This window comes from Fopius arisanus, unplaced genomic scaffold, assembly GCF_000806365.1.
Source record: "Fopius arisanus strain USDA-PBARC FA_bdor unplaced genomic scaffold, ASM80636v1 scaffold00331, whole genome shotgun sequence".
Taxonomy (NCBI): Eukaryota; Metazoa; Arthropoda; class Insecta; order Hymenoptera; family Braconidae; genus Fopius; species Fopius arisanus.
In genome coordinates this window covers 6,183-20,247 of record NW_011888070.1, presented here as the reverse complement: position 1 = coordinate 20,247, position 14,065 = coordinate 6,183, and the positions used below count along the sequence as shown (strand labels likewise).

Below are 14,065 nucleotides of genomic sequence, written 5' to 3'. Positions count from 1 at the left end.
ACTCAGTTGTTTTCCGTTAATTTTTCTTTAGTTTTGTTGATAATAACAACTCGAGTCTGGTGACTCAGTTGTTTGATGTTTTAATTAATTCTGACTTCTGTGACTATTTTATTATTTATTAATTTATTTATTTTGAAAATTTCTAGACTTCAGAAAAACCTGTATAAACTTAATCAGACGATTTGACTTGACCGATTAATTTAAACATTCTGTAACGCGTAGTCGATTTAAGGGGATTTTATTTTATTAATTTTTTTTTTATGTATCGAGACTGATTTTTTTTTATTAAATATTGTTCTCCCCGACAATTCTTATTTTATTCATTTTTTTGTTGAGGATCCCAGTTTCATCCCCTTTCAGCTTCCGATTATTTAAATCTCTACGAAACGAGCTACAGGAGTTATTGAAGCTGAGAGTGGAGAAGGATTTTCTTCACGGTGGTCATTCCGTTTTTGATGACCTGGCGCCTGACTAAATTTTCTGATTTTATTTTTGGGGTGTTTTGGTGCCAGAGGGCGGGCTAATGGACGAAGGGTTCCGTGAACTTTCGACAATTACGTCGCAATTTCATAGTATGTAGAATGGAATTCAGATTTGTACTTTAGAATGACTGGCTCCAGTTCTGAGTAGGTAATAAGTGAAACATGATCTGGAAAAAAAAAGATCTCTTTTGTTATTCATTACACAGAACTGGTTGTGGAAAGTTCACTACTGAATCGATAATACTGGATCTAGAAAGTAAGTGAAAAATCGTTGACACTATTAATTATAGTTAAATCATGGCCAAATTTGTGTTTCGCGCTCGAACTGCAGGATTTTGGTTCACAGAACGGACCAGCAGATGGCTGTACTGGTGTCGGAAAAAGTCGTGTATAAGCGAGCATTGGGCTTTTCCGGAAACCTATCTCCAGCCGCCATTACGCGTCACTATAAGTCACAAGAGTAAAATTTAATAGCTAACAACGGGAAAGAGTTTGTTCTTCAAACAACTGTGACGAAAATTTATTCCGAGACTGCATTTGATAAAACCTGTAACATTTGACAGAGGATCGCATTGTTATCGCCCTCTCCGAGGATTTTGTCAGCGCATTGTATTTGAGGTTAAAACATCCGAAGTAAGCACTTTTAGTCGCTTTCATTCCAATTGTCGGTTGAATACTTGAATAATTTTTGTATTTTTCTATTCCTTAAAATACAGGTGCCATTTTGTTGACTATTCTTCGAAAATAACTACTTAGGATATTTTTTTTCGAGCATCCGTAAATCCATCGGAATCATTTATAAACGTAAGAAACTTTCTATAATTCTAGTGTTAAATCGGATGAGTTTCTTCTGTAGCGAAAATATTTGGTGATTAAGTGACAAATGATCAAAAATCGTTTTACCATGTTGCAATGTACAATTACCTTGCATCAGGTCATGAATGTCAAGTGATGCATTCGATTACGCTTTCCTGCAACCTCAAAAAAACTCATGTAACGTTTTGTTCCAGAATCTCGAGTTTTTTCTTGTTCTCCGCTTTCAAGTACTTTTATTTTTTCATTTCAATCTTAACGACATAATAGTAGAATTTCTGATTCTACTTTTATGATTTTACTTTTCTTTCAGGGAAGAAAGTGACAAGCATGGGGTATCATTATGAGTAGAGCATTGGCTTATGGAATTTGTCAATTTAATAGACGCATACCACAACTCCCATAAAATGTAGTCATTGTGGAATAAAAAATGTAGATTTAGGGATATAAATATGTACATAGATAGTTCATAAGATAGCACTTATCTTGAAAGTTATTCGTTACGCGTAAATATCGTACTATTTAGTGTTACCTACTGATCGTAAAAATGCCGAAAGCACCTGCTTTAAGCTGTGACGCTTTATATCAAATTCTTGAAGGCTGGACCATCATTAGTGATAGAAAATACTTGCCATATAGTGATACAGTGTGGCAGGCTGCATCAGAGGCAACGGACGGTAAATTACCGAAAGATTATATTTATCAGTATATAACTCAAAATCGAGGTGCTGTCAATAAGAATCCCAAAACAGGATTATCATTCCGGCTCCATGGAGATGCCATGCTAATTCGCAACAAAAAGCCTACAAAATCAAAGAAATATGACGTTAACTGGTCGATGAAACCACCAAAGAAAGACTGTCAGAATCTACAAGAACTGAGAGAGAGTATTCATCTGAGGTTGAAAACATGGGGTCAACTAGGCCTACAATTAAAAGAATATAAAGGGAGGACTTATGAAGTACTAGAAGCGGGCTGCAGTGATAAAATGTATGATTGTATTTTCGAACACCTCAGATTACCGTGTCCTTTCGCTTTCAAGAACGCTAAAGTCGACAGAAATCCTGGTGAAACTTTTTTAACGATCAAAGGCAAATGTTTTGAATGTGGTTCTGAAATACATTTGTATAGTTCAGCTGAACGAGATCACAATGGCATTGATTTCCACGTTTCTACATTGGATACGCGAGGAGTTTTACACAAGAGAAAACGCCACCTCCGAGGTGAAACGAGGAATAAAATTGGTGCTGAGCTGAAAGGTAAATCAGCATACTTGTGACAACGAGAAGTCGCAAATGAGCGGATGGAGTTTGGTGACTGTCAACCTGCTGATCTCTACACTGCGGAGGTCCTTCGTAAAGCAGCGCAAGAAACTCTAGAAAAAGAGCTTGGATTGAAATCAGGAGATCATCCAATGATTTCACTCCACAAGGCAGCACACACTGTTGAATTTTCTTCCAACATCCGAGAAGTTGCATTCGATCCACCATTCGTAATGTATTGGCTACCGGAGCAATTAACAATGTATCAGATATTTTTGAGTACTGATAGAATTGGGAGTATAAGCATTGACGCAACTGGAACCATCGCGAAACCGTTCCTAGAAACCGATGGTTCTAAGAGAATAATTTCTATCTACCAAGCAGTGGCCGGTTATCGAGGGAAAATTCTTCCCTTATTTCAAACGGCTTCTGGCAAGCATGATGCAAACACATTGTGTTATTGAATATGCGAGTGGTTGCGATCAGGTGCTAAAGCTCCGAGAGAGATCGTAACAGATTATTCTCTGGCATTGTTAAATGCAGTTTCGTTGGCATTTAATGAGTGTAGCTTACAACGCTATGTAGAGAAATGCTTCACCGAAATTTCTGGATCGACTTCGCAAGGAGATTCAATGTGTCTTACGTCTCGATATTTACCACTTAATTAAGTTCGTCACCGACTGGTCATGTTTCTCAAGAAATAAGCCCCACATCCACGATTTTTTTGTACGCTGCTTGGCTTTGCTGGTAATGCAAACTGATGTTGAAGAATTTGAGGATCTTCTGCTCGCTGTTCTGACCGTGGCCTTCTCACAAACAATCGAAGAGGATAATAACAAAGTTCCAGGCCGTTCATCACGAGACAAATTACTGAGATTCATGAAGACGGGTCTCAAGGATTGGCTTCCTAAGAATCGCGAAGAGAGCCCTCTCATCCATTTGAGTTCTATGAATACCGATGAGGAAGATAAAAATGATAACAAGAGACCAATCGAGAAGTTCGTGAACCGAATGGCAGAGAAAAGCCTGAAAAATATAATTCCGAGAGAAAAATCCAATAAATACATGTGCGAAGAATTCTGGAACAAACTGGTGAAACTATCGATGCACTTTGTTTTGTGGACGCACATCATGCCCAAACTTAATTGTCTTCAGATGCAATATGAAATAGCTGACATCGAGGGGGCATCTTCTTACAAGCATACTTTAAGGATGTGAAACATCGCATTTCAATGAGAAAGAAAGATTTGAAACTTGACAAAGTAATACGAATGCAGTTGAAAGTATTAAAGGGTACAGTCAACATGTTGGCCCCCAATAAGTATTCAAGTAATCCACCCAAACCTGTCGTGAGTTCGGAGGACGAACACAGCACTGAAGAAGAGATCAATTCTGGTCAGGACATGAGCAGGGAATTCGTCGACGAATCATCACAATCTTCAACACCACGTGCACCCGATTCAAAACTAAGTGCTTTTAGTAATGTATCGGCTAAGTTAAATTGTCAAGATCTGAATGCAGACTCCACTAGCAACAGTAGTATCCAGCAAAATGCGGAGAAATCAGCAGAACGCAATGTTGAGAACCCCATAAATTTTTCTGATCCTATACCATTCACACCTGCCTTTATTCATCCTAATGAATCAACCCGTATCGAATCAAGCTCGTTGTTGATTGAAGCATCAAACGAAGAAAACAAGCCGATTCATTCTCCGATTCTTAGTGCTCAACCCTCCGAGGATTACAGTTATTCTCATCGTACATCAAATCGTGAGACTGAATCTCCTCCAAATATAAACGAAGATCCATCAGATTCCGATGGATCTGCTATCGTTTCGATTCTGAAAAAAAGGAAATTTGGAATTGATAAATCAGAGCAGGAAATTGTTTGATGATTGAAAAACGTTTCGGTTGGTTTTCAGTAGATTTATTCGCCTCCAGAATTAATAAAAAATGTAAAAAATTTTATTCTCGTTTTCCGTATCCTGAGGCTCATTCAGTCGACGCCTTCACTGTTAACTGGAACACTGAGTTCTTTTATGCGTTCCCTCCATTTTCAATGATTCTCCGCACATTGAGAAAAATTATAAATGACGAAGCCACAGGTGTACTTGTAGTACCACTATGGGCAACGCACCCATGGTATCCTCTTTTCCGATCTCTTCTCACTGAATTACCTATAACTTTCTCGCCTGATAACTGTTTATTAAAATCTCCTTACAGGGACGAGATACACCCATTGGCCTCCCGCCTTTCCCTGGTGGCAGGGAAATTGTCCGGTCGGCATTCTTAAGAAGAGGAGTTCCGGAAGACTCCTTAGATGTCATGGTCAACTCCGTCACCAACTCAACTCTCAAGCAATATAATTGCAGTCTTAAGCACTGGTGGGACTATGTGCATAAAAATAATCTAGACATTCATGACACAAATTCTTCAGGAGTTATTACGTTTTTGACATTTCAACTTCACATGAGGGCTAGTTATAGTACACTGAACACAGCGCGGTCGGCAATTTCTCTGATTTCGGTCTCTAACACTAATAGGGATGGTTTAATTACACGTTTTATGAAAGGTGTTTATAAACAAAAACCGACCACGCTAAGATACACTACAACTTGGGACGTCACACCAGTCCTGAATTATTTGAATAAATTATATCCTCTGAAGGGCTTAAAACTGAAAGATGCCACTGAAAAGGTGATGACATTGCTAGCTCTGACAACAGCGCAAACATTGACAATATTTCAGTTTCTGATACTAGTATAAGTATTAAAATTACAGATCTTCTCAAAACGTCATGTCCAGGATCTTTTCAGCCTGACTTGATCTTACCTTTCTTCAGAGAGAAACCAGGATGATGTGTGGTATCGTCTATTTTAGAGTATATGGACATTACCAAAGAATGACGAAATCCAGAATTAAAAAAGCTCTTCATTACAACGAAAAAGCCATTTACAACAGTATGTGCACAAACTTTGGGTCATTGGGTCAAATCTCTTTTGGGTAAAGCAGGAGTTGATATTAAATCATTCTCTGCTTATAGCACCAGGCACGCTGCAGTGTCTGCTGCTCATCAAAGAGGCGTTGACATTACCGTTATTCGACGTACTGCTGGAAGGTCCACCGCGTCTGAAATGTTTTCCAAGTTGTATAATAGGCCTATCCAGCCCCGCAATGACCAATTTGCGTGTGCAATCTTGGGTAAAAAATAAGTTAGCTCTATAAGTACTGGAACAGCTGTAAAAATTTAGACTTGAAAATATATAATGTCATTCACTAAAAATGCATTATCTGGAATTATCGCAGACTTTAAAAAACTATAATAATTATCATTGAGAACGAGACTTGCAATATAAGTGAAAGATCAAGCGAGCCCGCCGAGGGCAGGCGAAGTTTGATCAAAATTATATGAAAAGTCTCGTTCGAAGATGATAATTCTCCCAACCCGATTATTCCCAAAAAAAAAAAAAAAAAAAAAAAATTAAAACATCCCATTATCATCTTCGGATTATGACGATAATTCAAAAATTCGTTACACCAAAACAATATAAAGGTGGTGGTAAGTGACACATAGGGATGAAATGGCGGCCAGCGCCAAAGAATTCAAATTTTTAGCTTTGAACGTTGTGATATAAAGCATGACAAGCATGACTACAATAATTATCATCTTCGAACGACACTTTTCATATAATTTTGATCAAACTTCACTCGCCTTTGGCGGGCTCGTTTGATCTTTCAATTATAAACGATTCTAGATAATAACTCAATGTCATTTGGTATCTAACTATTAATTAATTCCGAACTAATGGAACGAAAATTAAATATTATGTGGATTTTGAGCAATAGGAAATTGTAGTATCGTTTTTTTGTCTGTAATTGATGAATAAGCAGCTAATCTATTTTTAAAGGACACTTGGGAACCATTTTGTAAATACTGTGACGTACCTAGCTCTCCGCGAAAGAAAAACGACTTTGAAATGGCTGGATTATTTATGCTTCAAATAAATTCAAATATTGCCGGGTAACAAAATTATTTAATAAAATCGAAATCAACAGAACAAAAAAAAATGTCTGAAAGTCTCCGACCTACTCTATAGATAAAAGATCAGGGTATTCTCGCCAACAAAACATGAACAATTAAGTCACAAAATTACAATCACATATTTTGAACAATCAAATCCCTTAACCACATGTCAATTTATAAAATACTAATAAGAAGCAATAAATCAACATAAGTAGAAATGGTAAAGTCAAAACTTTATAAGTGGTCGATAAAACAGCTAACAAAATTACTGAGTCAAAGGTTAAATGGAAAAGGAATCTATCTTTGCCGCGAGAAACAAGGATACAAAAGGAAATCGATATTTCCCGCGACAATAGAACGATTCAATTAGATAGGAGAGACAGGAGTCAAAATTATAGTTTTAGCTAAAACCACAGATTTTACTCAGAAAGCGCCAAAAACAGTCTATGAAGCGAAAGATTAGATTTTTCTCAACTAAGATATTTTTATCGAACGAGATTATGATACACTACAAGAATTTGAACATACAAAAATGGCGTTAGTCGCCATGGACAATAAGTCCAGAAATTAGGAATTAATCTAACAAAATTCATTCAAATTCGACAATTTCAAATATCGTGTCCACCGCACTCCGGTCTTTATCCAAACAAAATCGCAGGAAAGTAGCAGGACAGGTCCTTCAAAATAGCTTCCAAGTCAAATCCTTTGTGGTCCACACGATAAAATAATAAAAAACCTAAAAAGCAGCACCAATTAGCAATTTGCTGCATGCGCCCAGACGTCCAAATGAGAAGTGTTAAACAAGGCTATGCTCCACGAGTGACAAAACTGGCCAACACCGTGATTGGTCCACCCACTTCGTGAGACTATCTGATTGGTCAATATTAATATCGCTAATAATAGCGAAGGATTTTCCGAAAAGAAGTTCCCATTTGTATCCAACAATCCGAGAAAATTAATAGTTGGACCTCTTAATTCTCAATTAAAATGATGACCTCAAATTGGTAAATTTGTGACGTGCATCGTTTTTTTTTAAGAGAGAGAGAGAGCCGCGCCCAACCCGCGCATCCAACACCGCGGAGAAAATTAAAAATGAATAACCACTACTATAAAATTGCGGTCTCGCGATTTTCCCGGACAGCCCGGAGGCCACGCTAAGGCGGTTGAAACTTTTAGGATTTTCCCTGCTAATTCCGGAATTAGCAGGAGATTAGAGAATTTTAGGGGAATTTACGGGGGGGGGGGGTAATTACAAGGGTTATTCCCTGCCGAATCAGCAGGAGATTAAAGATTTATTAAGAAAAGTTTAGGATTTTGGGATTAGTAATTAGGGTGGGAAATCGTGCGGTCCTCAATCTCGTCGCGAAGGGAGATAGTATGAAATTATCATCCGACGTAGACTTGGGGGTTATTCCGTTCGCGAAATCTTCCCGGGATGAACCGTCTGACTGCGAGTGCCAGCACCCCTGAAAGAGGGATTCGTGAGGAATTTTATTTACGGGTCAGTGTTGGAAGATCGGTGGGGGTGTTACGACCGACACCTCCCCGAATCGCCGTCTTAGGTTAAGTTATTTAGGGTTAGAGTGTCCACGAATCCCCGGGGGAAACAACCGGGAAAGACCAGCCACGATAGTTAGGGTAGTTGGGTTAAGTATTAAAAATTCGATTCCCCCATTCAAATTTGAATGGGGAGAAATTAGCGCGTCAGGACAAGTAGCGCCGTCGCGTTCAATCCACCGGAACTGACGTTCCGACGAGACACGAGCTCCGCCATATTTTGGCAGTTATCGCCTGGACACACGAGCCACAGGACGTTTTTCCCCAGAGAAGAGAAGCAGAGACGATTAGACAATGGGAGGATCCCGGAGATCAAATGCATCCCGTGGAAAGGTGAGAAAATTTCTTTAATTCATCCCAGTAACACCGGTTACTGCAGATCGCATATTTACTTCGGTTCGCGAGTGAATTAATCCTGTTCGATCAACGGATCGAACAGCGTTTTCCTCCGTTGAGGTGTTCGCGAGTGTTTTCTCGGCCATGGTTTATCCGAAAACCATGGCTGATCGCGTGTGGAGGATCAGTCATCCCACAGGGTCGTCCCTGTGGAGGTTTAGGATCATATCGCGCAAGAAAACGTCTGAAAATCCCGGGGGAAACCGTCAAAAACCCCCTGTGGAAACGTGAGGAATTTACTCGGGTAACCTTGAGGGGTGCCCAGCCGTCGAGGCTTCGAGTGTTTTCTCCCACTCCGCTCCGCTCAACGTTGAGCGTGAATTCCACCACAACGGTGCTGAGAAAATCCCGTTTCTTTAAAACGGAGATATCGCGATCCCCTTAAATGGTGGAATTCCCCAATTTTGGGAAGATGTTCGCGAATATCCCCCCTCACTGGTTGAGCTTATCCGATGCGGATCGGTGGAGGCAATGAGGCATCGCGAGTTTTTATACGTCGGAAAATTTTCTAACGCGTGCCGTGATCGTTGGGCGTAGTACGATCTCTCTCGCACATCATCTTCCATCTCTCTCCCGCTCTCACATAACGCCTCTTCCAGGCTCGCCGAGAATTTTCTCGGTGATATTAAGAACTCACACGTAACTAATTTAATTCTTTTTTTTTGCGGATTAATCCCGGACCTCTCTCGAGGGCCCGAGGAATTACGTCGAGTTAGACTTTATAATCCCTCCATGGGAAAAATTTATTATTAGCCCTTCTATGGGGCCCTAAATCTTTTTGGGAAAATCCCGAGCCTCTCCAGAGGACTCGTGGAATTATGGGGAGATTTTCTATGGGGAAATTTATAATAAATTATATCTACAGGGTCCTGAATTTTCGGAGAAATCTCGAGCACCCTCCGGTGTCTCGCGGACTTAAATGGGGTTACTTTTTTCTTCTTTTTGGAAATTATCACCGCCATGGCGGGTGAATTGAATACCGTTGACCGCGGTCGACTGGGAGATTCTCGACATCAGTGTTCGTGTTTAATTTAATAAAAATTAGCTAATTTTGAGGACGTTAGTGCAGTTTGAGGGACTATTTATTTGAACATTTTCGCCCTTTTCCCCGAATCCACCCCTCTCTCCACAACCCAGCATACTGAGCAGCGCAGGGATCCGTTACCTCTCCCTCAACCCCCTTGCTGAATTAGATATAAGTACGGGTTAGTGATACGTTTTTCGGTTTTAATCTAGATTTAAGTTTTCGAGTTGCTGGTTTCTCGATCCGGATAATTAGCTGGCGCCCGGCAACCTTTTTAGGTTCCGATTTTAGTTAAGTTGAGTATCGGCGAGGAGGCCAGAGGGCGGAAGGGCGAAGGTGATGGGCATTTCCGGTCGCTTAGGGAAATGTCACGTTACAAATTTTTCAAGAGCCCCACGAATAAATAAAGTATGTGACATATAGGTTAACGTTAATATAGGTTCGTCGTGTAGTTCCAAATGAGTCCCTACATGTGCGGGCTCGGACGCTGGCGCAGAATATTACCTTGGTTGTAGTGAACAATAATTTTCAAATTAGACTCCGAAAATCCATTGAACGCTCAATTGTATTCGAATTGCATACAGTCAAAAACTCCAATCACCTACAAACGATTGCAAATAAGAATCCTACATGACGCGGGCGTCCACTATGAAAAAGTTCATGGCGGTTTGGCAAAAATAAATTGAACGCATGCGGAAATTCGGATTGGGAAAAGTGCGAAACTACAATCAACTACAAACATTCAGAGGTAGGAAGCCCATGTCATTCCAACTGTCATTATAATGATAGAAACAAATTTTTTTTATATAAATTCACAATAACCATATTGTTCATTTTAGTATTGAAATTAAAAGTTTCGAATATTATGAAGAACTACAAATGATTATTGTTCATTTTGGGATGATACCGAAAAATTATTTCTTGATACCACTGAGGAAAATTCATTTATCTATTGCATTGCATTGGAAATACAAAATACTAGACACAACTGCGAACGATTGCAGACAGGCATCGGATTATTACATTGGTTGTAATAAATACTCATTTTCGTATTCGATTCCGAAAATCGATGGGACGCTGAATTGGGTTTGAATTGAATAAAGCCAAAAACTACAATCACCTAGAAAGGATTGCATATAAGAATCCTACATGACTGAAGCGTCCACCATGAAAAAGTTCATGGCTGCTTGTCAAAAATAAATTAAACGCATGCGCAAATTCGGATGGGATAAATTGCGAAACTACAATCAACTACAAACTTTGGGAGAGAAGAATCTCATGTCATTTCAGCTGTCACTATCAAAAAAAGTTACCTACTATATTCCAAAAATAGATTGTACATATGTTTGAGTACGGATTGAAAAAATTCAAAAACTACTATCAATTATGAAAGATCACACAGAAGAGTCTGCCCATATTTTCAATTTTTTTTCCGAACTACGTAAAACTAGACTCGAATCGTTATACGGAACTCCTTTCCGCCAGGCCATTGACGGAAACTGATTCTTTTTATATAAATTCATGACAACCATTATGTTGATTTTAGCATTGAAATGAAAAGATTGAGATACTATGAAGAAGCACACATGATTATAGTTCATTTTGGGATGGTACCGGACAATAATTTCTTGATACCACTGAAGAAAGTCCATTTATCTATTGCATTGAATTGAAAATTCACAAATACTACACACAACTGCAAACTATTGCAGACAGGCATCGGATTATTACCTTAGTTGTGGTCAGCAATAATTTTTGAATTCGACTCCGAAAATCGAATGAACGCTCAATTATATTCGAATTGCATATAGTCAAAAACTATAATCACTTACAAACGATTGCAGAAAAGAATCCTACATGACTAAAGCGTCCACCATGAAAAAGTTCATGGCTGTTTGTCAAAAATGGATTTAACGCATGCGGACATTCGGATTGCAAAAATTGCGAAACTACAATCAACTACAAACATTCGAAGAGAACAATCCCATGTTATTCCAGCTGTCACTATGAAAAAAAGTTCCCTATTATATTCCAAAAATAGAATGAAGACATGTTTTATTACGGATTGAAAAAAATTAAAAACTGTTATCAAGTATGAGAGTTCACAAAGAAGAGTCTGTGACTATTTTCAATTTTTTTCCCAACTACGTAAAACTACACACGAATCATTGTACGTAACTTGTACGCCCTTGACGGAAACAAATTTTTTAAATATAAATCAATAACAACCATATTGTTCATTACAGTATTGAAATCAAAAGTTTCAAATATTATGACGAACAAATGATTATGGTTCATTTTGGAATGGTACCGAAAAACTATTCCTTGATACCACTAAAGCAAATCCATTTGTCTGTTGCATTGAATTGAAAATCCGCAAATCCAAAATCCACAAATTTCTTTGACTTATTGTCTCTCTTATTTTGTACAGCACTTTTGCTATTTTTCTTCTGCATTTCGTACAATTCCAAGTAGTCTCTTTGTTAAATTTCTCATCGTGAATTCCGCTAATTACGTACTTGATGACTATCTCGATATCTCCATTACTGGCTATTTCGAGGGCGCGGTACACATATGCCTCGAAAGACTTTTCATTTTTCTTTTTCATTGCTCGTAATTGATCGTGCAATTGCATGCAATCAATTTCCTTCTCAAAAGTTTTGATTAACTTTTTCCTATGTTCTCATCATGTACAATCATAACCCACATATAACTTCGCAGTTCCTTTTAGTAACTTTTTTGCTTAAATTCTTCAATGACTCTGTTCAGTTGCACATTTCAGCCATTTCTTCCAAATGCGCCAACCAATGGCGTACATTCTGTGCACCATCGGCGCTGAAGGTTTCCATAGCATCTTCAACATCCCGAAACGTAGCAGTAGGCTGTGTATAATATTTTTTAGCTTCAATTTTTCCCTTTTTCAATTCCCAGTATACGGCTCGTTCGTTCCTCGCTGTCAGTTTCACTTGATTCTTCTTCACTGTCTACTCTATCTTCTTCACTATCAGTTTCATCATCCTCAAGTTTTTCGGCTAAAATTGTTTTTTTCAATCATTCCAATAACACGGCTTTCTTTCCGGCGGTTTTCTGACCGCGCAAGCGCAAACTCTCATGCAATTCTTTTAATGACATATCTTCGAGATTGTTTTGAGTTCTATCTTTTGTTTCATCAGGCACTTTTTCATCTGCGCCACCTGCCTCTTTATCAGTTATCTTTGGTCTTGTTGAGCCTTTTGGAATATTTTTGCCTTCTATTGCCCTTTTCCATCGCAGAATTAATTCTGTTTTGGTTCCTTCTGTTGGAAGCCCCAACACTTGCAATTTTGCTTTGACGCCTTCCACATCCAAATTTGCCAGCGTCGCTGTGACATCATCTCCTGAGCCCGACATCTTCTATCATTTTGCACACTACTCAAATTACAAACACGATCAACACTAAGTCCATTCAGCGTAAACAATGATCACTACGTTGCACAACACACGTCTTTTTTTACATTTTAAATTGTACCACTAACTAATCCCGGATTCCCCATAGTGGTCGTGAATAAAAAAATGCAAAAGTAACTACTCCAGACTTTGACAATAAAAATAACAAATTGGTACATTAAATTAAAGGAAACATTGAGCTGTGATTAAAAACAGGTCTCTTTTCTCGGAAAACTCAAAACGGACAAACTAATCAACTCTTCCAAATCTTTCTTCTTTTCCTCACCATTTTCCCCCTCCTCACTGTACTCGAACAAACCATCTATTGTCTAATTGACTTCACACTGTGTCTCCACTGGACCTCACATAAAAGTTTCAAAAAGGCACGAATGCCATTAAACCGACATTCGATCCCCGGAAACACTACACGCTAAATTATCAACGCTAGGAAAAATTATGAAAGAAATTAAATAAACATCTAGCCTAAACTTTACGTTTCACAATGGACTTATTCAAGAGAATAAAAGAGTCCGGAATGGAGGTTCCAAGCCACAAAAAAAGAAGAATATTTGAGGATTTAACTGCATCTCTGATGAGTAGTAGTATGGGGTAGACTCCGGGAATGTTCCCATCTTCTGCCACCAGGCGGCGCTAGTATCGCGGCGTGTGTTGGCGTTATGGGAGGGGTGGGGGGAATGACGGGAGTTTCAAATTTCGGCACTAGGCGGCGCTAGTGTCGCGGGGCCCGTGGGTGGCGGTGGGTGGTGGTGGGTGGTGGTTGGTAGTGGGCTGAGGTCGATAAGGAAGGAATTTGCACAGTTCCGAAACACGTATCAGACTATTTATCTTGAGTAAACACAAGTGGTATCAAAAACATTTGCTGGGTCATCGCTTCCGGTGTTAGGAACAGAGTTGCCAGATGGCGAATTTTTTGAAAATGTTTTTTTGATTTTAAACAATCCCAATCAAGCAAGTCCAGCCGATAGCGCGAATGATTGACACTTTTGAAATGGCTTAGTTGATATCTAATTCGAAGCTTGCTATCATCTATCCTATTCTTGAAAAACCAAAAACAATTTTT

The 14,065-nt window shown here is 38.9% G+C and overlaps 1 protein-coding gene across 1 annotated transcript; it reads left to right on the top strand.

Moving 5' to 3' along the window:
- The first annotated feature begins 1,001 nt into the window (after positions 1 to 1,001).
- On the top strand, positions 1,002 to 5,769 carry LOC105272847 (uncharacterized). The gene is made up of 3 exons (XM_011315082.1): positions 1,002 to 1,115; positions 4,781 to 5,254; positions 5,339 to 5,769. Exons 2-3 carry the CDS (start codon positions 4,883 to 4,885, stop codon positions 5,381 to 5,383), a joined length of 417 nt encoding a protein of 138 aa, XP_011313384.1. The 5' UTR covers positions 1,002 to 1,115; positions 4,781 to 4,882; the 3' UTR covers positions 5,384 to 5,769.
- The last annotated feature ends 8,296 nt before the right edge of the window (positions 5,770 to 14,065 follow it).